At 41.1% G+C, this 27,340-nt stretch overlaps 2 protein-coding genes across 11 annotated transcripts in view; one reads left to right on the forward strand and one right to left on the reverse strand.

Annotated features, from left to right (window-relative positions):
- Positions 1 to 417: 417 nt before the first annotated feature.
- On the reverse strand, positions 418 to 9,113 carry LOC139760623 (protein C1orf43 homolog). Of its 8 annotated transcripts, none has more exons than XM_071684017.1 (5): positions 9,057 to 9,113; positions 6,714 to 6,939; positions 4,969 to 5,122; positions 2,208 to 2,433; positions 418 to 874 (listed from the first exon to the last, which is right to left on the reverse strand). In XM_071684017.1, exons 2-5 carry the CDS (start codon positions 6,861 to 6,863, stop codon positions 670 to 672), a joined length of 735 nt encoding a protein of 244 aa, XP_071540118.1. In that variant the 5' UTR covers positions 6,864 to 6,939; positions 9,057 to 9,113; the 3' UTR covers positions 418 to 669. The 8 variants fall into 8 exon arrangements, with proteins under 8 accessions (XP_071540118.1, XP_071540124.1, XP_071540121.1 ...); XM_071684023.1 differs by having other exon boundaries at positions 9,076 to 9,093; XM_071684020.1 differs by having other exon boundaries at positions 8,976 to 9,086.
- Positions 9,114 to 13,679: 4,566 nt separating this feature from the next.
- Positions 13,680 to 27,340, forward strand: part of Rab3 (RAS oncogene family member Rab3) — a 145,095-nt gene continuing 131,434 nt past the window's right edge. Inside the window, exon 1 of one of the 3 annotated variants that reach the window (XM_071684026.1) lies at positions 13,680 to 13,762. The gene's annotated coding sequence lies outside the window, so the exon portion shown is untranslated. Of the gene's footprint in view, positions 13,763 to 22,854; positions 23,033 to 27,340 lie in introns of those variants that run through there. The other 2 variants (XM_071684025.1, XM_071684024.1) reach the window with 2 other exon arrangements.

Here is a 27,340-nt window from a genome sequence, read left to right on the forward strand (position 1 = left end):
TATATCCAAACCCTCTCACCATTCTTGTCCCACCCATGTCAGTATTCTCCACCTAGAAATGATCAGTTATCTCTCCAGTTGCCCATCTCAGCACATTCATATCCATTAGTATCTCCTCTGCATGCCTGTCAATTGAAACATAATCCATGCATATTTATATATGCATTTTTTATTTTCAAACCAATTGCAAGACAGGTCATGAAGACCTTTGAGTGAAAATTGGTAAAGAGTATGAGGCTTGCAAGATGATACAGGTAGTTTTGAATGAGAAGGTGCAGGAATGCTAGTCAAAGTTGAATGGTAGGAAAAGATTCTTGATTGACACTCCACTGGAAATTAATTGCTTATGTACAGTAATTTCAGACATCTGACCAAGCAGTTTGGATGAATGAGGTTGTATATTATAAATGTACAATACTAGTTCTATATAAATGTATATTAAAAGCCAAAAATGTTATACATTGGTATCCAGATATCTGGAGCCAAAACTATTTCTGAGACATTGTCAATAAGTGTGAATTAAGGAACCCACAAAACATGACAGCGCAATTGCTTTGCAAGTATAAAACCATTAGATAAATATACATCTGAACATGTAAAAACTCTGGACAATAATATCTTGGATAATAACTCTTGTGATGCATGGACATCAGTATGTCATGTCAAGACTCACACAGAAGTTTCAAAATTGTCCTCTGGAGACACTTTTAGTGATGATGGTCTGTTGAGCAAAACCATGCTGGAATCTGTGATGATCAAGTTCTCATCATCGCCACTGTGGTCATGCTCTGGTTCATCAATTGCAGAATCATGGTCACTGGGTGCTTTAACAGTGGACGTCATATGTCCTGAGAATTTCTCACCATTGCGACCACTGCAAATTAGAAATGGCAGTCATCAACAGAAATGAAGAGCCATTTGGCCAGAAATTTCACTATTTTACTTCTATGATGGTGTTTCATTTCCTAAATACATAGATCTTCAAAACAAAATTATCAGGTTGCACATATACAAGAAATGAAAAATGAAAAAACAAGACGAACTTAAACTTACTGATAATGTCTGAAATATGCCATACTATTCAAAATACATTGTTCTGTCATAAATTACCTTTCCATCACAGTGTATTGTTATACAAAGAAAACCATGCTTCAAAGGCTTAGATTAACGAAAGAAAGAAATTAGATAAGGATGTAGGATTTGTAGCCATGATTATGGCACAGAAAAATATATGTACATAAAGAGAAAAGAAAAAGTGCCTAACTTGTCACCAGAGAGTAAGCAAGTCAATGCTTTATCGGAATAGTGCCATTTTTGTGCATAAACTAAAACTAGGGACCAAGCAGTGCTTGGATTTTGTCATTTTCTGATCATGGATATCCAAGTGGGGTTTTCTGGTACTTCAATATTACTTATATGAAATACATGTGAAATATTTAAATATTTTTTTCAATAATCATAAAGATCCATCTAGTACATACTCGGTCTCCCTATCCTCCTTTTTCCTTCCACCTCTGATGCATATATCTTTGTTAGTCTCTCCTTACTTACCGTCTTCAAATGTTCAAAGCATTTCAGTACTCAATTAACCCTCCTCAAACATTTAATTTCCAAAACATTTGCATTTAGGGTTTCACAACTCACACCCACACTTTACTGTTGGGATTACTATACCATTAAATATCTTCATCTTTGCACCTATTTTTTTTTATAAAAGCAAAAAGTAATAATAATAAAAACTTTGTTCACATTGATACTGCAGAACCACAAATGGTCTGCTGTATGCACTTGAATTTCACTTTATCATTTAACCATGCATTTTCTGCCTTTTTCTTTTTCCTTTTCCACTTGTGTCGTCTTAGGGGATTTTATGTTTTTGTTTCCCTTTTGTATACAGTACTTGCTAAGGCAACCCTCAATCTGCATATATCATAACTTCATATTATGAGGCATTAGCTCTTGCTTTATGTAAATGATGGGCAAACCAGCATACTGAATTCTCAAGCATGTTTGAAGCACTGTAACAGGGTCTTTAACACTCGGTTTGGTCATGGTCAGCAATAGGATTACTTCAAAAAGTGCTTTAGTTTCTACTTGTGCTAATCCACTATGACAGTGGGACAAGGCATACATGATAGACATACACAGATCTCCTTTATTTAATAAGTTGTTTAATTTTCAACCCCTAATACAACTGTAAACCTTACCAGTGCAAAATCCGCAGTAACAAACTGTGGTATGGGGTAAACTGGGCTGCAGTAAATGGCATGGGATGATATCTTGCATGATCATAGTAGTCACATAGCTCGTGAATTACACGTGGCTCTACTAAGGCTAAGACACCCCCAGGGTTGGTTAGGTTCATTAAAAAGGCTCTTATGCTTTCTCTTTGCCCACGGACTCCAACTCCTTCCAGTGATGACAGCTGCTGCTCTGCAACATGGATAAGTAAACATTACTGATGGAGAGAATGAGTGAGGAAACATTGACAAGGGGATATATGTATCAGAAGTGGAGGGAGAAAGCGGAGACCAAATTGGAGATGGAAGAATGGAGTGCAAAAGATTTTGAGTGATCAGAGCCTGAAGATGCAAGAGGGTGAAAGGCATGCATGAGATGGAGTGAATTGAAACGATGTGGTATACTGGGGTTACTATACTGTCAGTGGACTGAACTAGGGCATGTAAAACATCCATGAAAACCAAGTAAAGGTCTGTGGGACCTAGTTGTGGATAGGGGGCTGTGGTTTCGATGCATTACATATAACAGCTAGAAAATGGATGTGAGCAGATGTGGCCTTTCTTCTGTTCATGGCACTACTTCACTAATGCAGGAAATGGTGATTATGTATATATTTCTTATCTTTTTTTATTATACTTTGTGGCTGTCTCCCACGTTAGTGAGATAGCACAAGGAAACAGACGAAAGAAAGGCCCAACACATCCACATACACATGTATATACATACATGCCCACACATGCACATGTACATACCTATACATTTCAACCTCTACATACATAGACATATACATATATACACACGTACATATTCATACTTGCTGCTTTCATCCATTCCCGTCGCCACCCCGCCACACATGAAATGGCACCCCCCCTCCCCCCATGCATGTGCGAGGTAGCGCTGTCATGTATAATGCACTGAAAACACAGCTCCCTTTCCACATCCAAGCCCCACAAAACTTTCCGTGGTTTACCCCAGACGCTTCACATGCCCTGGTTCAATCCATTGACAGCACGTCAACCCCAGTATACCACATCATTCCATTTCACTCTATTCCTTGCACATCTTTCACACTCCTGCATGTTCAGGCCATGATCGCTCAAAATCTTTTTCACTCCATCTTTCCACCTCCAATTTGGTCTCCCACTTCTCCTCGTTCCCTCCACCTCTGACACATATATCCTCTTTGTCAATCTTTCCTCACTCATTCTCTCCATGTGACCAAACCATTTCAAAACACCCTCTTCTGCTCTCTCAACCACACTCTTTATTACCACACATCTCACTTACCCTTTCATTACTTACTCGACCAAACCACCTCACACCTCATACTGTCCTCAGACATCTCATTTCCAACACATCCACCCTCTTCCGCACAACTCTTATCTATAGCCCACACCTCGCAACCGTATAACATTGTTGGATCCACTATTCCTTCAAACATACCTATTTTTGCTTTCTGAGATAATGTTCTCACCTTCCACACATCATTTTTCATCGCTGTCTCCTGTGTTAGCGAGGTAGTTCAAGGAAACAGACGAAGAATGGCCCAACCCACCCACATATACATGCATATACATAAACGCCCACACACGCACATATACATACCTATACCTTTCAACATATACATACATAAACATACACAGACATATACATATATACACATGTGCACATTCATACGTGCTGCTTTCATCCATTCCCTGGGGATAAGCGAGAAAGAATACTTCCCACATATTCCCTGCATGTCGTATAAAGCAACTAAAAGGGAAGGAAGTGGTGGGCTGGAAATCCTCCCTTCCAGTTTTTACTTTTCCAAGGGAACAGAGAAGGGGGCCAAGTGAGGATTTTCCTTGTAAGACTCACTCCTCTGTTCGGTTTGGACATATGGAAAGGACGAGTGAGGAAAGATTGACAAAGAGGATATGTGTATCAGAGGTGGAGGGAACAAGAAGCGGGAGACCAAGTTGGTGATGGAAGGATGGAGTGAAAAGGATTTTGAGTGATTGGGGCCTGAACATACAAGAGGGTGAGAGGCGTGCAAGGAATAGAGTGAATTGGAGCGATGTGGTATACCAGGGTTGACGTGCTATCAGTGGACTGAACCAGGGAATGTAAAGCATCTGGGGTAAACCATTGATGAAAGGTTTGTAGGATTTGGATGTGGATTGGGAAGCTGTGGTTTCAGGGCTTTAAACATGACAGCTAGAGACTGAGTGAGAACGAATGTGGCCTTTTTTTGTCTGTTTTCCTAGCACTACCTGGCTGAACCAGGGGTAGCAATGCTGTTTCCTGTAGGATGGGGTAGTGCCGGGAATGGATGAAGGCAAGCAAGTATGAATATGTACATGTGTATATATGTTTATGTCAGTGTGTGTGTATGTATATGTTGATTTAAATATGTATGTATATGGGCATATATATATATATATATATATATATATATATATATATATATATATATATATATATATATGTGTGTGTGTGTGTGTGTGTGTGTGTGTGTGTGTGTGTGTGTGTGTGTGTGTATGAGTGAATGGGCCATTATTTGTCAGTTTACTGGCACTACCTTGCTGATGCAGGAAACAACAATTATGTACAATAGACAAATAAATATATATATACTGAAGGTAGTAGTTGGTAAGCAGTACTGACCAGGGAGGACTACTTGTCTAGGATATGTATATATATAAATTGGAAGGAGAAAAATATTTGAACCATAAGGCAACTCACCTAAGTACTTCATGTTATCAACTGCTTTCATTCGAAAATAATAAGGTGGGAGCTCATTATTTGATTGAGTATCAATTTCTAAGGTGAGCAATTTGGGCTCATAGTATATTTCTGCCACTCTATCCAGTCTTTGTTCAATCTCTCGCCTTAGGGCCTGAAAATAATTTTTTAGATATAACAGCAAACATAATACTATTTCTTAATATTTGACAATTTATAGTATCATATGCAATCATATAATAGACAATAAAAGAGGGCCTGTTTTAGCATATTACAGTTGGTTGTTGTTCTTAAGAAAAAGCAATATTGCAGTTATATCCTAAGGCAGGGGAAACATGTTAAGTGTGCTACCTCACACACTTATCCAAACTTTTACAAGTTTCTTTGTACAGTCTGCCACCTCAACCATATCATCTGCAAACAGCAACTGATTCATCTTCTATGTTCCTCCACCACCAGCTTACTAAAGACCCACCCCATCCATAAAGAGGGAGACTGTACAACCACAAGGACATCTCACATCCTTGTTGCCAATCCACCTTCACTGGGAACTGCTTACTCTCCTCCCTTCCTGTTTACAGATATGCCTTATTCCCCTGGTAAAAACTTACTTCATAACACTTTTCTCTGTATATTCAGAACACTTTTCAACAAGACTTCTGTGTCAACTCTATCATCTGCTATTTCCAGATCCCAACATGCCACATAATATGCACCCTCTTCAAGTATTATGACATATTCTTCAAATGACATATTTTTCAAAGCAAATATGTCATCCACACACCCTCTCCCTGTCCTGCAGCAACATTGCTCCTCCCCCTGCAGCATCAGTAATTGGATATAAGGCTGTGAGATGTAAGAATAAAAGAGGAATGCTTGTTGACAGATGAGATTAAAAATGCTGTGGAAGAGAGGGAAGAGGCGTGTGGTATATTGCTTGAAAGGAATGTACCATGGAAGTTTAGCAGAGGAAATGGGAAGAATATACAGTTTGACAGCAGAATATTAGAGGCTAACAAAGAAAAGCAAAGAGAGAATAGATAAAGATTTTGGAAGAAAGGCGAAAGGGAAAGTTTAAGGAAAATAAGAAAGAGAAATGGGGGAAAAATGTGAGGAATGGCGTATGTGAGGGAGGCATATCTGGACCGGGATAAGTGGAGACTTTTGCTGTATCCACCCCTTTGATGGGAGTTTCTGGAGGGTACAGGCATCAGAGATATAGATAGATGTATAGATATTCATCATCCTTTTCACATGATATGTTTCTTAGTTACCCTTAAGGCATAAGAGAAGAGACTATTGTGTAGTTAATACAACCACCAAAAAGAATTTACTATTTCTACTAATATAAATAAAACTTGTATAAATGTTACTGATACAGTTCATATGGAAATCATATGGATTATATTGGGATAAAATCATAATAATTATGATGCCAACTATTTATATCAAAATGTGGGGTTGCACCACTGTCCAGTATTATCTATAATACTGGTGGAATAGCTTTTACTGATGGATCTTAAAAGATTAAATATACTGTTAAAAGTGTTTTAGTCTTATTCTGCATCAGTAAAAACATTCTTTATTCAAGAAAAAACTGTTGTATGTCATATGAATTTAATTGTGAGGTTGGGTTGACGTCCAAACGACTCAGAATTTTCTTAAGCAAGCATTTTAACAAGCATCTCTTTGAGATGACTGTTTATGCCAAAATCACAACAATCTCAAGACTTTTGTGTACTAACCTTTTTAGCCTCGGAGCCTGGTACATGGGGGTCTCTCCTTGAGCGGTCTTTCATGCGGCCAACTTGCCTCTTAAAGCAGGTAACAAAAAATATTATGGCAAAGAGGATAACTGCAATAAACATCAATGTCATAGCCCCAGCTGTAGGCATTTTTGATAAGGTGAAATCAAAATATCTCTCTTTGAAAAGACAGACCAAGGAACTGCACACTTCCACACAGTATCAACTGTAAAGAAAAAAATTTATTGTCATGAAATTTTCTTTTTAGCTTTATCAGAGAGGAAAGAGAACTTAAGTATCAAATTAATATTCCTTTTACAAATGTTTACTTTACCATAACCACAATTAAATTCATCAAACAATTCTCAATATAGTCTAACAATTACCTGTGTCCATAATTAAACTGACCAAATTTTATCAAATGACTTAAATAAAAAATAAAGTACTAGCACTCTAACTCTAATGAACTTTAGCAGAATAGTCCTGCTCATTTAAAATCACCAGTGTGGTTTTCAACAATACAGGTCAATTATAATTGTGAGCCACATTATTTTCACCCATTTTATGCTACAGTTGCTGTTTTCGTCCCTAAACTAAAGAACATCTTAATTACATCAACTAATCTCCCACTTGTCCTTGCACGAACTTCATGTTGGACTTCTTTTTTTTTTTTTTTCATGTAGAGAACTTAATCATAGAATTGGACAAATTTCTGATAACAGTAAGTAAAGACATGTTTCATTTTCAGTGAAAAAGGAAAGCCAGCCCAATGAGTCAATCAGTGACCTTTCTTTCATATGCCTTTGCTTTGGTAATGTTTCTTGCCTACAAGTCTTAACAAGAGCATTATTTTCTTGTTGGTTCTTTGAATTTTGGTCATATCTGGGTTGGTATTCTGCTTTAACTGACTTCAAGTATCTCCTAAATACCACATTAATTCTTCAACAATTTTTAACACAAATTAAGATGTTTTGTACATAATTATTTTACCTCTACTTTCAGGCATTAAGTGGAAAATTATGTCAAGTATTCTATGAACAACATTCAATCAATGAACATCACTTCGGATGATTAGTGTTTCAAGTTATTAGCACAAAAGCATGAGTTTCAAGAATGTCTCCTACATATATGAGAATTTAGTCACAAAATTACTTTAATAAAGTTGTGATAAATGCAAAAGAGAAACAGTGAGCCACAACATAGTACATATCTGACGTTGCTTGGGGGAAATTTTTGAAATCAGAACTTCCTCAGGTGAGTTTTTGCTTGTCAACACCGTCTGCCCACCAGAGTGAGAACATTTGGGTATTTTAAACCAAACTTAACCTATGTTGCACTTTGCTCCTGAGCTAATCTACTAACCTGTCTTACATAGGATCTGATAGGTTAAGTTTTGTTGCCATATCTGTACGAAATTTATCCCTACATTTTCCCTGATCTTCGATGCCCTCCCTAATTTGTGAGGTTCAATTAAGACTAGGATGGGTTAACCCAAGAGTTTTCCTGGTATACTTTTGTCATAGACTTTGATATTGTTCAGTAAGAAAAATAGGTCCTCTTTGGGTATTTCTAAAATTAACGAACTAAAGCACATGAAACTTAGTAGCTACTAATGCTAGTTTCAGTGCAGAGCTAAACTAGAATTTTGCCAAAACCGATTAATCTGATGGCACATGGAAAGTAAATACTTACCTACCCATGACGATATATAATCTATTATATGGAAAAATATCAGTAACAAATAAATGATGCCAAGAGTTTTTGTGACTTGTAAGTTGCTCTTTATTTGTGGAGGTTGGCGGTTCTCTCCAAAATGATGAAAGGTGGCAAAGTTAGAAAGCTAGACAGCTCTGTATTACGTTAGGTCGATAGGTTAGGTTAAATTAATGATGTGAATCATGCACATTATGCCACCATCTTTCACAATTTCGAATATACCTTTGCTGTCAGGACGAAATTCTATTTAAACTTCTAAAACTGCTGAATCTCAACCACAGTATTACACTTTGGTTCATAAAGCAAATCATTCACTATTAATTGTTCTTTTTCTTCGGCCTTACGTGGTACGTTACATTAGATTTCCGTGTGTCTTCTTAATCATTAGAAATGGTTTAAATGGTGATCATTACCAAAGTTATAAGAAATAGGATTAGGACCGTTCCGTAAATCTTTACCGTACCATAATAAGAGTTCTTACTCATACAAATGTAATGACTGTTAAGACTTTACTATTTTTATTTTTCATTGATATTTTACACCAACCACAAGTAAGAACACTGTTTGAATCGTGATAAATTATAAACTTTATCAGCGCCACATTAGCCTTTCATAAAAAATATTTACATCTTTCCACCAACACTACCGAATGTAAACAAATCCGTACATGGACTACGGGCCTATTTTCATTTCAATCGAATTTTATTAAATTGTCATTTTCTGGTGGCACATTTGTCCACAGTTAATTCACTCTGTTACTCAATTATGCTGTATATACTAAATGATTGCTTGATATATGTAAAGAATATGACCATGAAAGTTTACGAATCTTATGAATTCCCAGCTGTAAAAACCCATATGCAAACACCTGTTAAATACTACTCAGTAAAACAAATAAATTGATCTATGATATGAAAATATTTCATACCGTGGTTATTTATGTTTGCCGAAGAAATATAAGTTTGCTACAAAAAAAAAGTGACGTAAAAGGTCATTTACTTTGATCTGCTTTTGTACATGCTGCTATCTTACTGATGGAGTCATGCCATCAGTATTTGACAGTCTATTCTCACCGATTCGATGAATTTAGCAAACATTAGATTTTTACAGGATATACGCGACCAGAAAGTGATGAAAGTTACTAAAAGCTGGGAGATGACGAGTAGGTAACCACCTGTACTTCTTGCGTATGTAAACTCTTTCCTTGTGTATTTATATAGAGTAGCAAAAAGGCGAGAAGGACGGCATGAGTACTGGCGTTACCAGATGTGTCCGTAAGGTCATTGAGAGGTTGTGTTGCACACGTGAGAGGTGAAGGAAGCAAGAGGCAAGGGTAGACGGAGAACACATGGAATACTAGGTTCCCACTGAGCCTCGAATCGCAAAGGGAAGCTTTTGCCATCCAGCGATGTACACAGTGAACACTGCATAGTTTACTTAGTAACATCACTACTTACTCACCTACAGACTGATGGGGTCATATAGATAAGATTTGAAAACACGTATCCAGGAAGTCAATCGGGGACCCGCACTCCTCAGTAAAACGTACACACATGATACACTTATGCACTCTGTAACTCATTTCCATTTCAGTGCTGTATCTTCCCATGTCTCAGATTTTCTTTCCTGCTAAATCTCCCAAACCACCACATTAAGGGGGAGGAGGGGTGAGATGGAAGGATGAAGTAAATGAGGCTTTGAGTGGATGTGAGTAGACGACGCCGTTATGTTCCTGATATATATATATATATATATATATATATATATATATATATATATATATATATATATATATATATATATATATATATATGCTTACCCTTTGCTTCTCCTTGCCATGGATATAAAGTGTTACCCTTATCAAGGAAAAGGGTTCAATAAAGTTTTCGTAGTATCGAAAACTGTCTTTCATCCTGTGGTGAATCAGGTTGTGCTGGTGTCTCCTGGCCTACAACACGTGTTGCTTTACCGCAGGTGTTCAACACCTGTCCCTGGCAGAGGCCAAGCTTTCATTACATTATTTGATGTAATTGATTGGTTTTGGGTTAAGGTTTGCACAGAATGAGAAACTGCCATAAGTATCAGGAAATTAATGTTTTTGTTATATATATATATATATATATATATATATATATATATATATATATATATATATATAGAGAGAGAGAGAGAGAGAGAGAGAGAGAGAGAGAGAGAAGCATCTAAGGACCGAGCCCTCTGGCACTCCGCTATTCACTGGACCCCACTTTACGTCTTAACACCATCATTGCTGTCCCTCTGTTAACTTTGCCCCAGTGAGATAGTATTACGTGCCATCCTACAACGTACGCTGCCTCCTTTAAGGTATGAGCTGTCTGTTTGGGAAGTGATCCGAACCTTTGCTGACTGAGGCATGATGAGACTGCGCCTTACTGAATTATCAAAACCCTGTGGTATATAGCAGCCGTATGACCTTGTAACTCTATAGAACGCTGCGGCCGTGGATCTGGATGAGGTGTTAGCTTGTAATTAATTGGTGCGTTTCATTTCACAATATTATTACTACTGCTTTTCACCAAATTATTCATCCCTACAGATGTCGAACCTCTGTCTACCCGCGAGATAACTACATTGTTGTCTGCTCCCAAAATGACTTCATCGTTGTCTACCCTGAAGATAACTCCATCGTTGTCTACCCTGATGATAACTCCATTGTTGTCTACCCTGAAGATAACTCCATCGTTGTCTATCCACAAGATGACCGCATTTTGTCAGGTTTGCTACTGGTATTTTAAAGTTGTTGATATATTTTTTGTTGTTGCAGACAGTGTTCTGTGCCTCACTCCACGACCTTCATATTACTCGTTCGTACATAAATACCTTCGACAGATGGCGCATACTGACACCAGGTAATGTAGACTGTGTGGTTGATTATTTTTTTTGTCTTGATATTCATACGCCTTAGTTATGATGTGGAAAACACAAAAAGGTTCAAGATTTTTTTTTTTCATTAAGTTCAGCCACAGAAACCATTCCACCCAGGACAGATTTGTTTCTTGGTACTACAATATTGTGTGAGGTTTCTGTATCAGTGTATAACAGTGATGCTGTGAGAAAATGTTTCATGCTGTTTGCTATGAGAGTCCCTAAGTAATAGCAGTGGCAGGATTCAGAGTTCAGTCACTGCAAAGCCTGTTCACTAGAGCGTCCTGGGGGATCTTGCTGTTCCAGCTGGTGGGCTCTGATAACCTGAATTGGTCGTTACATTTGAGGGTGCGCCACTTCTGCATGATATTGTCATGTGGCATGGTAAGTTGTCACGTTTTTTTTTTTATTCTTCTTCTTGGTTCTAAGATTTGGAATAAAAGTTTGCAGTCAGCACTCATCGTCAAATGTTGGGTCTTGACCCACTCCCAGGGGTCATATCTTTCAGGTCAAGGTCGCGGCTGGGGTCATAGTGTCGTCTTTTGTCCACTGGGTATCTTTTGAACTAGTGGAAGAACTGGATTAACACTTTGTATAAACTTAACCCATTGCTCGACAGTGTGTTACATCCCCCCCCCCCCCCTTTAACCTCCATGGACTGTAGTATCAAGGTCATGGCTGGGGGTCATTTTTTTTTTCATTGTTCGCAACATATCTTTTGAATCCGTGAATCATGATTCGTGCAGATATTACCCCATCAACAGACTCTGTGTTGTGAGTCTCCGACATGAGTGTTGTGTAGTGACCCCAGCACTAAGGGTGTACCTTAGAATTTGGATCTTTTTATTTCAAGCATTTTACACCACCGCCAGGCGGTGTGTTCCTACTACCCTCCACCATCACCCGATCATCAGTATTGATTTTATTTTGTATTGCCTGAGACGGCACAGGCCACTGACGACCCAGTCAGGGAAATTTCATGAACGAGTCGGCTACCCATTTTATCGATCAACCCCTAGGGGTTGATGAACAGCTGGGTTGACTGTGGACCGACTGTCGCAACCAGGATTCGAAGTTATGCGCTCGACCCTTTGCAGCCTGTGAAAATGCGTCACGAAGAACGCTAATCGCTACACCACGGAGATCCATCTGCTCACTTCTTTCTCCTGAATATAATTAATTAAGGCCCTGAGGCCTGACTCAGCGGCCTAACCCAACCACGGTCTGAGGTCGAGTTCAGGTCAGACTACTGGAATAAAGAGAATAACTTTTTATTACACAAATATATTTACTCTAGTGTTCGTCTGTGCGCACAATCAGGCCTGATGAGGTCAAAGATGAGTGTTCACATTTCACTCGTGTAAACTCATGAAGAATTAAGTGGGCTTTACATACAGCTTATTGTCAGCCGCTGTCACGGGATATCTTTCCTGATGTACTTCATTGAATGAGGTACAGGTGTTATGTCTCAGTAGCGCATCGTACTCATCATTTTTATGAACACTTTTTTTTTTTTTATAAAACTTAAAAGTACTTTAGTTCTTGTTGGGTCCTCGGTGACGTCACCCATCATACTGCATCTACGAGTAAAGTATATAATCATCTCAAATAGGAGTGGCATTATATTCTTACTGAATGTGAGTGAAAATGTCTTTTCGAAAAGTACTCGCCATTCCTTAACCCAGGGTACACACCTTCTTTGACACCCGGGTTATAATCTACACATTTCCAGAGCCATACTTCTTCGAATGCACACCCGTTCAACGTACCCGCCCTTCGTTCTAATATAAACCCACCGCCATGTAACCTGTTCAACACACACACACACACACACACACACACACACACACCTTCAGTCCCTCACAGACTCTCACAACCTCATCCTCGAACACTACACTTCCCATCTTATCAGTGTCCCAGCAGCCCCCGCCGCCGATTTCCTGTGGGTCAAGCTTGGTTGCCGACGTGACGCTCCACTTCTGCCACATTTATTTTCTGTCAAGTATCGACCTTGACATTTGTCGTGGTCCTTTTCTAACTTGTTCCTCATCCAATGTGCTTTTATGTCAGATCAGAAAGTACATAAGAAGTAAATATGTGAAACTTTCCCGCCTTCATCGAGTCCTAGGTTGCCTTGGCTTTAGATTAGACCATAAACCTGGTTGGCGAACATTGAGTCGGCTCTGCAGATAGTCCACAAAGCAGCTTTTTCCATATACGTATGTTTTCATTCCAAAAATTACCGTAAGAATAGCCAACCGCTTGGGCATTAATTAAGTGAAATAAATGATGATTAGTCAACTATGACAATCAACCATAGCACAGTGGGACGTAGTGGAGAGACTGGTTAGTGTGTGTTGTGGAGTAAGTGAGTGAAGTGTAGTGTGCCGCTTGTCTCCAGACCCATCTCCATTATCAGACTTCCACAGGTAAGACCCTCGCGTCTGACGCCAACATATGGGAATGTCAGTTGGGTATCGTAACCACCTTAGCGTATTTTCCTATCGTCTTGCCAGCTAGGTGGTTTCGTTTAAGATTTTTGCCTCTTTTAACATTTTAGTATACGCTGGTAAACTCATGTTCAGAAGAGTTGAACTAGTTGTTCCTCGGCAGGAGATGAGGGACTAGGTTCCTGTTAAATCATGGCTGACGAGGGAGATAAAATGAGTGTGTCGTGTAAATGGGGCGTTTTTTTTTTTTTTTTCTTTTTTACGTTAATAACGTTATTACGAATTCTGTCTATCATGTTAAGAGGCTTTTGTCGTGGTCTTACTCACTCACACCACAGCTTCCCCTTGTGGTAGGAAACGCAGAATTCAAAGCATTGTCAAGCAACACTAGAAAATACGATGAGTATTGAACAATCTGACAACTGTGCGAGGGTTGGCGCTCTATGTGTGTTACTCCGTGCAGCAGAGAACGGGAGGACCAGAAGGGCATGAATGCCACTCACCTCCTAAGATCGGTTATGCGCTGACAATGATTTAAGAAAGTGAGAGGTATTGCTCCCTAAGGTGGTGTGGGATTTCCCTGAGGTGAATTCTCCTGGTTGAGCGAGAGGCTATCAAATTCCTGGAGTAACCCGAGGACACAGTGACTCCACGAGTCAGGAACCGTTCTTCCCTGGTGTTGTCTGGATTAATTACACGTAAAGAAGAAGGGTTCCTCTCGGGCCCAGGTATCAACAGCCACACCAGCCACACAGTTGTCTGGAAGGTGACTAATTGTGTTAGTTTGGGTTCAGCCCGTGCTGATTTGACAGGGACGCGTGGGGGCGACCAGCACACCTGGTTTATACACACAGGTGTGGCGATGACTTGGCTGTCTGTACAGTTGTGGCTACAACATAGCCCAGTATAAAGTTGTTGCTACATCCTTTTTATTTGTTTGGGCGTAGTTCCTCCAGGCTACCTCTACATGCATTGCTACGTAGCTACAACCAGGATATATATATATATATATATATATATATATATATATATATATATATATATATATATATATATATATATATATATATATTATAATATGGACAAAATCATGCGTCAGTCATGGTCATCGAGGATGAAAGGTACGAAAATGAGTGTGAGAGGCAAAATGTAACATGGTTTAGAGTCAGCTCCTTAAGTGTTTGTAGATCCGTCACTCAGAGTCAAAAAACTTATATGAAGAGGGAAAGACGTGTGGAGAATTCCATAGCATCGCTGTGCCAGAAAAGAAAAGGCATCATTATGGCCACCCCTGCACCCCTCCTTCCCATGCTTTCCCTGCATTTTCCTCCCCATCCGTTTTCTCTTCTCCAGCATTGCATTTCCCATCTGTCATCATCTCCCCTGCATTCCTCTCCCCTCTGTCACCTCCTCCCCAGCGTTCTACTCCCCATATGTCATCGTATCAGCGCTTTACACCCGTCTGTCATCTCTTCCCCAACACTCTCTACTCCTCCTCCCCAGCACGACTTCCCATCCGTCGTCTCTCCCACACCCCGAGGCTGCCCGTGGCCTCCCCACTTCCCTGGTGTTATCAATGAAGACAACTGACTTTTCTGTTGCTTCTGGCGAGTGTCTGGGTGACACCCGCCTGCGGCACCCCTGACGTAGTCTGAGGGATTACCTTTGTCGGCATCTTGAACACAGCGGTACGACCCTTGAGCACGATAATCCGACCCTTGAGCACGGTTGAACGACCACTGAACACATGTTACGGCCCTTGATGACAGCGTTACGATCCGTGGGTATGACTACCTGGCCCTTAAGTGTATTGTTTTGATACTGTATGTATACGTTTCTGTATATCTATGGTATTTTGTTGAGAGGTCAGAGGCCATTGGTTTGTCCACCATGGAAGAGAGAAGAGTGAAGAATGACCTGATCACAACCATTGAGATTTTAAACCAGTTTGTTGTCGCCAGCAGGGAACAGTTCCTCGGAAGATGGAAAGAAAAGAACATCCGGAGGACATAACATTAGATTAAGCAGGAACATGAGAACATCTGTAGGCCATAACATGAAATTAAACAATAACAAGATAACCACCAGAGGCCATAACATGAAATTAAGAAATTTGTAAGAAAAGATGCACAGAACTCCTACAGTATGAGAGTAGTGGATGAATGGAATGAATTACGTAATGAACGTGCCAAATACTGTCATACGAAAGTTGAAAAGGTTGTGTGACAGTGGAGAAAGTTCACGAGATGGTGGCCAAGTAGAACTTCCCCTCCCGTCCAGTACAGATAAACAAGTAGTCATCACACGCAAAGCTACGGTGTGTGTCTTTTTCTTTTCCCCTACAAGAGGAAAGGGACACTCTCACATGACTCTCCCACACTCCTCTCCCAGACCACTGCAGTGAGAGTTTAATGTAGGCGGAGGCTACGACCAGGCCGGATGCACTACCGGTGGAAGCCCAGACCGACAGTAATTAACCTCTTGGACACGGCGGTGCGACCCCTTGAGCACGACAGTGCGACCCCTTGAGCACGACAGTGCGACCCCTTGAGCACGAAGGTACGACCCCTTGAGCACGACGATGTTGGAGGTTGGCACCGTTGTGCTCAAGGACTGAATGGGTATCAAGCATTGACAAGTCTTTTAGTCCGACTGTCTCTGTAGCGTAGACGTCAGACTGCGTATCATACATTTGTGCCGCACACGACCGCCTCTACCCACCACCACACACGTCACACTGTGTACCACACACGTCAAAACACAATCCATTTTTCATCCAGTGGGCTTGATGACTGACGGTCATGACACTCGCCTTGCATCAGTTACTTCTAATCTCACCAAGTGTCCGTTAACCCCCTGGAGAATATCATGGAAGCTAGACCACAGTAGCTGAGGCAAGCTTTGCTGTGGGTTAGCTTTTTTTTTCTTTTTTCTTTTTTTTGGAAACGAACAACTGCTCCTTGCAGGGGCAGTGTGTTGTGTTTGCGGCTGCACAGTGTCTGTACTTTCTGCTTTTGACTTGAGTGGATGGTATTCATTTCAGTGGTAAGTAGTTCGCTATGATGAGAGAGAGAGAGAGAGAGAGAGAGAGAGAGAGAGAGAGAGAGAGAGAGAGAGAGAGAGAGAGAGAGAGAGAGATTTTATCATTTTTCAGAGGACTGAGAGTTTCTCCTAAGTGTGGGCTGTCACATTGCTGCCATGAGTGATGGGTGTGGTTGGTGATTACTGCCATGGGCAAAGACACTCGTGCCAGGCATTACCTCACCAAGTCTTACTGTTTTTTTTTGTTTTTTTTTTTACGCTGAGTGGAAGACGAACTGTCATGAATCATTATTCTGGGTGACAGGATGTGATTATTTGTATGATAAGAGTGAAATAATTAACAGAACCTAGATGGCAGTCCGATTCATCAATCATGAATTTTATAATCGTGATGTTTCTTATCTTTGTGAGTATTTTTGTATGTCAGTGTGGCCCGTTTGACTCTCGGTCAGCTGGGACCTGTGGTAGGTTTGTGTGTGTGTGTGTGTCTGTCTTTCCGTATGCTGGTTCCTTCTTAACCAATAGGAGAAACAGATAGGCACGTGTCCATGAAGGGATGAGGGACGACATGGCGAGTGTTTGTATATAGCTTTTATAAGTTATATCCCACGTTATCCCGTCTTGCTCTGTGTTTAACTTATCACCAGATATTTTATTTTCCAATACTCACCGCTCATTCCCTTACCACCTGGGGACCAGGTACAGCGGAGGGATGATGGCCGGTGTGGTTGGAAGCAGAGCTAACCCACCTCTCCTTGTTGACGTGTCTCCCGAGGCACAGTCGCGTGTCCCTGGCCACACCCCTGAGGAGTCTTGGGGTGGAGTTTAGGGTAAAGGGATTACGTTCTCGAAATAAGGACCCTCCTCTGTCACACAACAAGGACCCATCTCACCTCTGTCCAGTGACCTCCTCCCTGCCCTTCGTGCCCTCCTGAACCTCTCTCCCTCACATATGACACCTCACCCTCCCACTCATCCCACTGAGAGCATTTTTTTCTCCTCCTTTACATATGCCAGAGAAGCTCCCTCCTCTGTCACACAACAAGGACCCATCTCACCTCTGTCCAGTGACCTCCTCCCTGCCCTTCGTGCCCTCCTGAACCTCTCTCCCTCCCATATGACACCTCACCCTCCCACTCATCCCACTGAGAGCATTTTTTTCTCCTCCTTTACATATGCCAGAGAAGCTCCCTCTCTCTGCCTCTTTACTTGTCTAGCCAGCCTTCCAGCCTTGGATTCATACAGCTGCCTGCTGTATCTCTCTACCTCTGGGGTGTGTGGAATGTGTACCTCCTCCATCCCTTTAGCTCTGGGCATGTGACGTTTGCGTCCTCCATCCCCCTTAGCTCAGAGGGCGTGCAGTGTCTCTTCCTCCTCCATCCCTCTGTATCTCTGGGTGCTTGGGGTGAGCCGGATGGTAACTGCGTTGTGCCAAAAAAGAAAAAAAAAGGAATAGCCCAGAGCGACAATGCAATCTGGTAGGGAGGCCGCGGTCGAGCCCGTCATTAAGGGGGGCGAGTGTTGTCGGACCCTTCACGATCCACGAACCTGAGGGCAAGCAAGTTGGTCCCCGACCTCGGCTGGAGTATGAGGGGTGGAAGCCACGTTACGTCTGGTCTCTGGTTGGTTGGTTGTGTTGTGTTGTGGGGACTGTCGAGTGTGGGGACATTGGTGTTTGTTGATGAATGACGGTTGTGTTTGTTGGTGATGGTGGTGGTTCATTGGGGATGGTTGTTGGAGGTGGTTGTTTACTGGTGGTGGTGGTGGTTGTTTATTGGAAATGGTTGTTTATTGATGATGATGATTGTTTATTGCTGATGGTGGTTGTTTATGGGGCGATGATGGTTGTTTATAAGTGTTTGGTGGTTGTTTAATGGTGGTGGTTGCTGTATATTGGTGGCATTTGTTTATCGGCACTGTTGTGTTGTTTAATGATACAAGTGTAGTTTTAACGTCACTGTTGGCAACTTGACGACCTAGTTGGAGGTAAGGTGACCTAACCTTTGACCTGACCGTTGAGGGTAAAGCCAGACGCCAAACCATCGTGCAAAAGTTCTCATGACGAGAGAGGCCGATGTCTCCGTCGCCCTGGAGTACCAAGAGCGTTGTCTGGTCAGCTCCTCCTACACGCCCGACGCCGACCTCCACTGGATATCCTTCGTTGCGGCGGAAAGATGAGAGGAAAAAGAGCGGAGTGATGACAAAATAAGATAGATGAAGGGGGAAAAAAGTGGTTCAGTTGAGAAAAAAGGAAAAGATATGAAAAAAAGAGGAAAGATAAAAAAAAACCTGAAAGATAAGAATAAAATAAGAAAGATGTGGAGAAAAAGCGGGTAAATGCAGGAAAAAGCGGAGTGATGATTGGAAAATAATCGGGAAGAGGAGATTGTAAAATGCTTTTTGTATTCTAGAGACGTCAGGACGCCCGTGAGAAAGTTCCTGCCTTACCTCAGGTAGTTGGGCGAACAAACATCATGGAACCAGCGACAGATCCAGACAACTGCTAAAGTTAGCGGAGTTCACTCGTTACCATACTCTAAACCCCCCACGTCCGTGGAGGGGTGCGCAATGCTGGCCGCTGATTGGTGGAATCCTTGTCCCAAGTGATTCATTCGAGGTATTTTTATATTTCTTTTTTTTCTTTTTAGGGAAGGACTATATATTCACTTTTAGGTACGGAATGCTTGGCATTATCGATGTTAAAAGGTTGTAAATACCGCTTTCGCGTGGATCAGGTCGTCCTCTGACATCTTAAACACGAAGGCACGGCTCTTGGAGTACGACAGTACGGCCATTGGGATTGTGAAATGGGTCGGGTCAAAGGGCGTCATCATATCCCTGTGTTTGTGTCGTTTTGCACGAAGGGTCGTGCTGTTGTGCTCAAGGGTCAAATGACCGTGCACATGGGTCGTGCCGTTCTGCTCAAGGGTCAAATGACCGTGCACATGGGTTGTGCTCTCGCTCTTCGGAGTCGCACGTATGGTGTGCTCAGAAGTCCGCGTCATAGTGTTCATAAAGGGATCGTGTTCAGAGAAAGGGCGATGATCATCCTCCACCCTCCACCCGAGGTGCTCACGGATCGGACACTCGTGCTCGGGGTCGTCCTGCTACGTTCGAGGGTCGCATCAGCGTTCTCGGGAAGGTCGTGCCATCGTGCTCAGGGAAGTCCCGTTGTACCCAGGGTAAGTACCCGTCGTGATCAAGAAGGGGAAAGAGAGTGGATTTGTTCGTAAGGCAGTGGCAGTGACGATGAAGCCTCGTGGCGCCACTGGAAGTGCCTTATGACATGGCACTCACCATGGCACTTACCTGGGCACTTTGACACTCACTTTGGCAATGAGTACCCTGGCTGTTACTCTGGCCGTGTGTTACTCACCATGGCACCCTCACTCAATGGTGTCATCTTCCGTAACACCTAGAAATATGACAGCTGTTACGACCACAGGCTGACAGTGGCTACTGCGAGAGATGCCTAGTGTGTGTGTGTGTGTGTGTGTGTGTGTGTGTGTGTGTGTGTGTTATCATGTAACCCCAGGACCCCTTTTTATGGGGCTACCGCAGCAGCTTCAGGGCCGCCTGCGCTTCAACCAGGGGCAGGGAAAGGAAGGATTCTTATAGAGCGAGAAGGTCTTCGATGAGAGTGTAGCCCCATTCCTTTGCTAAAGGTGTTTGACTCACGATGGAACGACTTGCGGGTGGAGTCCGGTAATACCTGGTCAGTCGGGCCTTTGACCTGACCCTTTTTAAAAGCCGTGCTGTCGTGGTCGAGAGGTTGACGTCATCTGGTGACGTATACACTCTAGATGAAACGAAAAAAAAAAAGTTATTCATAGGAGAAAAACGTATTATCATGTGCTCCGGATACCCTGCCTGTCTGCTCCCCTCACTCCGACTTCCTACTGCACTCAACTGCCAAGGGCCAGTCCCGCCCACCACTTTGATACACACTGACCTTAAAATAGTAGTCTCTCTCTCTCTCTCTCTCCTCTGGGCCTCAAAGGTAAATCGTTATCTTATATATATATATATATATATATATATATATATATATATATATATATATATATATATATATATATATATATGATATTCTGACTACTGTATTCATTAGATTCGTAGGATTTCATCATAACTTGTAGGAAGACTTAATGCAGGTTATATCTCATGTAGTTGACATTCTTTTATTATGAGTGAATGTGTACATTTTTCGTGCCTGTAACGAGAGCCCGGATTGTGTGTGACCAAAGAAAACGGATGATGGTAAACTGATTATTCTCGGAAGATGCTCTGTCTGCGTTGACATTAAACATTCACGTAAGGCAAGATTCTGTTTACAATCGCAGACCTTCTGTATTGGTCAGATCTGAACTTAGTTTGAGATGCTAAGATAGTGTTTGTTGACGGTATGATGGCGGCTTTTAGTGTTTCCTAAATGCAGGATACATTAATCAATCGTTCTTGCGCTCTGAAGGCGTTGCCTCTGTGGTCATAGATGCCGCTGGAAATATTACAGATGATCTTTCTAGTGTCATCAAAGCAGTAAATGCTGCAAGTATAGCTACAGAGTACCCGAGTAACAGAGAGATAGAGATGGATAGATAGATAGATAGATAGAGATAGATAGATAGATAGAGAGAGAGAGAGAGAGAGAGAGAGAGAGAGAGAGAGAGAGAGAGAGAGAGAGAGAGAGAGAGAGAGAGAGAGAGAACGTACTGGCGCTACTGTCCTGGCGCTGTTAGATAAAAAAAAAAGACAACTGGTTTTGCCTCAATGTTGTAATTCATCCTCATGAACATGCCTTACCCACGTGTCCTTATCAGCCTACCTTCCTCACGAGAATCCTTATGGCCTGCTTACCCTGCACATATGCCCTTCATCATCCTGCCCAACACACGTGCTCTGAGCTGCCTTATCACACAACTGACTGTATCGTACCCGAGCTATACTCCTATTACTTCATACTTGATTATATCATGAATTTATATCTTTACCTTCCTATATCATATACCTGTATCCCATACGTGCCTATATATTCATCGTCACTTTCCTATATCACGTATCCACACCTGACAGTATCTGTGTGTACACAGGTCTGCTTCAGCCCATATCATACACCCATATTAAATACCCACCTGTTTATATGTCTACACATGCTTGTGTCTCACCTATATCATATACCCATGACTACGTGTCTGGACCCGACTATATCAGTACATATATCAGAGGCCTTCAGCAGGTCCCTTACCGTCCCGGTTTTGATGGATTAAAAAAGAAAATTTGTATCATAATATTTCCACCCCAAGCTTCGCCCGGTGCGTGTAGACTTTGATCCCTCGTCTAGCAAATGATCATATGAAACTCCCTCCGCCAACGCTCATCTCCATGGTTATATATATCTCGCATTTCGCCCTGACTCGGCCTCTCAACAAATGCTCGACCAGAATCTTCGAAATCACTCCACTACATACCAGGTTACATAGGAGACAGATCTAGGGCTCAATTTCCAAACCTGTTATCACTCGTGAGAAAAATAACACGACAATGAAGGGTTGTATACGCATCCTGCTCAACCATACGGTAGCCTAGCCCGCCAACTCGTTTCACATTTTCCAAGTTTCACTGAGACATTCCTAATATAGATTAACTACAAGGGTGAACAAGCTTAAAAGTTGGCCCTTTTGCCTCAAAGACCACGTCCACCCTATTCAGCGCCACCTACGGATCTGAATGAATCAATAGACACAACTGAGCACACTCCCTTCGTTGTGGCCATGGATCTTGAAAAATAAGTCACGCCATTACGATGGGAAAGTTGACGTCGTCTGCTGAAGAATAACCGCTTCAAAATTATGAAGCAACACCATCAGTCGAAGACAAATTACTTGCATTATTGAATATGAAGAAATACGCTCCGAGTCATATGAATAAAGGGGTAAATTTTGCCCTAGTAGACCAGAGGCATTCGACAAGTGTGTTCGGTACTTATTTACCATCCAGCTGATCAATATTGGCGGCCGCCATATTGATGACGTCACGGGAGAGGCCAGAGCGGTTGTGTTGTGAGTGTGAGTCCGAACGGACACGAGCGAGGCTAGAGGTTAGTATTATTAATATTACCGTGCACTAGTGTCCTCTGCCCACCCTAGAACATTTCGAACATCTAGCGGAGCTCGAAGCGAGGGCTGTAACCCACCAACAGCGACACAGGTTAGTGATTAAAATGGTGAAGTGTGTAAAATTTGGAAGCACCAACCCAGCCCCTTCCACTTGCTCGGGGATCTGGCCTATGCTAAAGTAAATAGTGATGGGAGGGAAATCAATATTAAATTGCTTTGGGTTCTGATGTTTTGGAACAATTGATGTGTCTCTGTATGGCAGGAGTAAGGTTTAGGAGGACAGGCTGCCAGTGCCATCCAATCGTGCCTTCTTTATGGTGGTGGTCGGCAGCAAGAAGTACACCCACCACAACAGCGATTGGGCAAGGCTTCTATAATGTCCCTCCATACTAAATCATGTCTCAGCAATTTTGTAATCAATTCTAGGGCTGGAAGATATGTCGTCTTGTGACGCAATACACCAGTATAGTTTTTTTTTTCAGTATTGCGTCACTGTCGTGAATATTCCATTGTTTAGGTTGTCTTTGTTAATTATATTGGTTTACCGTCAGAAGACAGAGTTGTGGTATCTTGGCCACTTTAAAGGGTACACATTTCCTTTAATAAATGATACAATTCAGTACAGTATTGCGAACAGAAAATTACTTCCCCTAAAAACAGCTGATGTAACTCCCGTGTGTGTGTGTGTGAGTTTCATGGGTGGACGTTAACGCAAGCTTTTTCGTGACGTGATGTAGTTTGTCTTGCTTACCGATCTTCTGTAGCAGCAGTTACAGGGCTTTGGCCTGGCTACTACCGATATTAACATTCTTTTCTAAGGTGAGATTAAACTTTTGCTGCGTTACAAATCTTACATGTGTAGCTTTACCTTTGATTTTCTTTCCCCGTCTTGCTTTTTTCATGATGGCCTTGGAGTGTCTTGATGCAGTGAGTTCTTTACGAAAACCTCAGCTTAATTTCATATTCGTTTACTGAGGATGTTGAGCGATCCATGTGAGGTTAAGTACATGATATACTTAGAAACGACATTTTGCTTGTAGGACTTGCTTCACAGACGAACTATTACTTACCATCCCTGCCACCCCCTGATGCAGAGGCTTACACTTCCCGGAATTATTGAATTAGGATACATTACAAAGAATATATAGAGTAGGTGTATCGATTGTTGATTCTGTTGTACGCGCATAAATTCTTTTTCGTGGATAGCGATGGTGTCGTGATGTTGCGTCGTAATTCACTACATGACGGATAATCCCTCGGCTCTGGTATGAAGTAACCTCCCAAAAGCATATGGTTGTAATTCAGACATATGTAACCTGGCAGAGGCTGGTGACGGGATATAAATATGATATGGGAGAAAGATTGTTATTTTTTTTTTACACTGAAGTTACCACCATCAGGTCTTCAAGTGTTGCAGCCCGAAGACAAGTTACCATCACTGTGTATAGTTGTGTAATTGCCAGTTTATCAGTAAATGGAATTTAGAATAGAATATGATACTTTATTTGCTTAGACTTTTACACAGAGTATGGAGCACAGCTCCTTAATAGCTGTACCATCTAACTTGAAGTGTAATTTATGATTTATATGTAACTAGAAATGACTTCTCAGCAATAGTTACTCGTCATTACATTAAATCCTCAAAGTATACTAGACACTGCTCTTACAAAGAGCAATATTATATGATAGTTACATTAGTAGTTTGCATTAAAAAATATAATTGAATTCAGTTGGCCCAGATTTATAATAATTCGGAATATACTTATTCCGCAACTTAACACTATCCCCATTTTCACATTTAAGTACATGATATTCATCACCCAAAACACTAGCATCACATTTACTGCAAATAGTATCTTTTACAAGAGATTCCTCCATATCACATACCTTTTGTACATTTTATAATTACTACGAGTTGATTAAGTTAACAAGTTTTTATACTAACTAGTAATCCATTAATCTTTTAACCTTAATTCAGTTGCCTTTCTGAACCAAATTGGATTTGTAATATTTTGCGATAACCACATGCCATACATACCACAACCATTATATGTACTCTTGATACAAGATATCCATGGTGAGGTTTAAACCCGAGCATGTCTAATAGCTTTGAGCAGTTACTGATTAAATAACTCATTTTGGTGTTTTTACCTGAAATCATTTTTGACCCATAGCCAGTTATTCTAAATTTTATATATTTTGAGTAAGTAGACACTAAGTTCTCCATACATTAAATCAGTATTTGTGTTCTTGTGAGCACATAACACAGGCTTTAAAGATTTCATTTGCATTCATTCCATCTCCCTTACAACATAGTGACCCCTTGTTTCTGATGCATAAACCGTAACTGGTAATGCCATAGTATTAAGCAGCTCACTCTACATAGCAGATGGCAAATCAAACGTACGACATGTACCATTTAGTGAATATATAGCTCTCGTTGCTTGTTCTTGTAACTCCATTCTCCTTCACGAAACCTACCATGGTGATTGAATAATATACCAAGGTACTTTTATTCGCAAACTGCTTCATTGTTCTCCCTACCAAATAATGAGTTTGAACTCTGCCCCTGTTGAGTACTACAATTTTTGTTTTGCTACAGTTTACGTATAATTTTCAGTCTCTACATTAGGTATGCAGAGCTGCCAATGCCTTTTTCATCCCCTGCTCACTGACACAGTTTTATTGTATCATCTGCATACATTGACCTTGAGTGAATTTTACGTGAGAACATTGACCAAATTATTACTGAAATCTGTATAATTACAATTATAATATATTAATTTGTCCTCAGTATCATCATCGTAAAATGCAAAGAGTAAAAGCGACGAGTTTTCACCCTGCCTCACCCCCATGTTACATGTAAATTTGTCTGACATCTGTTGGTTCAACCTCATTCAGGATCTAATATTGCTATACATATTTCTAATTACATTAATTCAAGATCTTGTCATTTACATTCTCCATCACTAATTTATACCATAAATTTTCTCGCCACACCATATCAAGGTGTTTCCTTGTAATTTACCAACAAAGTTTCCTCTTTTTTTTTTTTTTTAGGAAAACATCGGTTATACATTTAAGCATAACTATATGGTCTAAGGTGGAGGATTCTTGTGTAAAGCAAGCTTGTGTTTCATTGATAATATGCATTACATTAGAGTACTCACTGAGACGTTTCATACGGAAATAGAGTTTCCCATACAACTGAAGATTGTGATCCTTTTGTAATTGTTAGGGTCATGAATGTCACCCTTTTTCATATACCATAGTGACACTATAGTGCCAATAAGGCACTCAGCTGGAATGACACCGTTGTTAAGGATTTTTTATTTTTTAACTGTTTTACATTTAAGGGGTACAGTAAGTGATGGGCACATTTTATATATCCATGTAGTATCATATAATTTCCTGGGGACTTATTGTTTTATAATTTACCGATATTTCTCTATTTCATCATGTTATTGGGTTATTAAGTATAGCTGAGGCATTTGCATCGTTAACCGCATATTAAACACCGACATTTCCATTTTCAGTGTCATCTTCATTAGCAAGCAATATAAAATGTTTATAGAAATGATCAAGAACAGTAGGAATTTCACTAGTTTTCATATTCCCTTTTAATATTTTTCATTATGATCTTAAGTCTTTGCTTTTATTTTTCTCCTAATTTCCTGATTAGATTAGCTTTCGCACTTGTGAGCATTGCTTCCAGAAATATCCTACCTCCCATTCCTCGCCCACTCCCCCTTGTTATGTATACCTTCTCCTTTGAAACTGCAGGAGTTCATGGAAAATGGGTCCTGGAGTAACACTAGGATCCTGTCAGGAATGGGGTCCAATGGCAGTTATATATATATATATATATATATATATATATATATATATATATATATATATATATATATATATATATGTGTGTGTGTGTGTGTGTGTGTGTGTGAACCACCAAAGATTAGTATCAGTATGAATACAACTTGAATGAAACGGTTTCTTGTCCTCTGCACTCCCCATCTCTCCCGCTCACCAATCATCAAACAACCTCTACACCCTGTGTACGTTGTGATTTCACGTCACTGCAGGGGAGCAGCAGTGCACCCCCTTCAGAGACGTTATACCGTCTCCCTAGCAGTGTAGAGTTGCGGACATAGCGATCTGCACACCGAGGAATGGGACTCGTCCGGGGTTGAACGCCACCTGTGCCAGTGTTTGCGTAAGTAATTGTGGATGTGTTACGGTGTCCCGCCTTTCCCACACGCCTGCTTACCTACCTAACCTAACCTCCTCCACCCCCCTTACCTCCAACCGGCATTTGTCAATATCACGAACCGGGCAGGTAGTCCCTGGATCGCTGTTTGTTGAGTACACACACTCTCTCTCTCTCTCTCTCTCTCTCTCT

Source organism: Panulirus ornatus, chromosome 37 (assembly GCF_036320965.1).
Source record: "Panulirus ornatus isolate Po-2019 chromosome 37, ASM3632096v1, whole genome shotgun sequence".
Taxonomy (NCBI): Eukaryota; Metazoa; Arthropoda; class Malacostraca; order Decapoda; family Palinuridae; genus Panulirus; species Panulirus ornatus.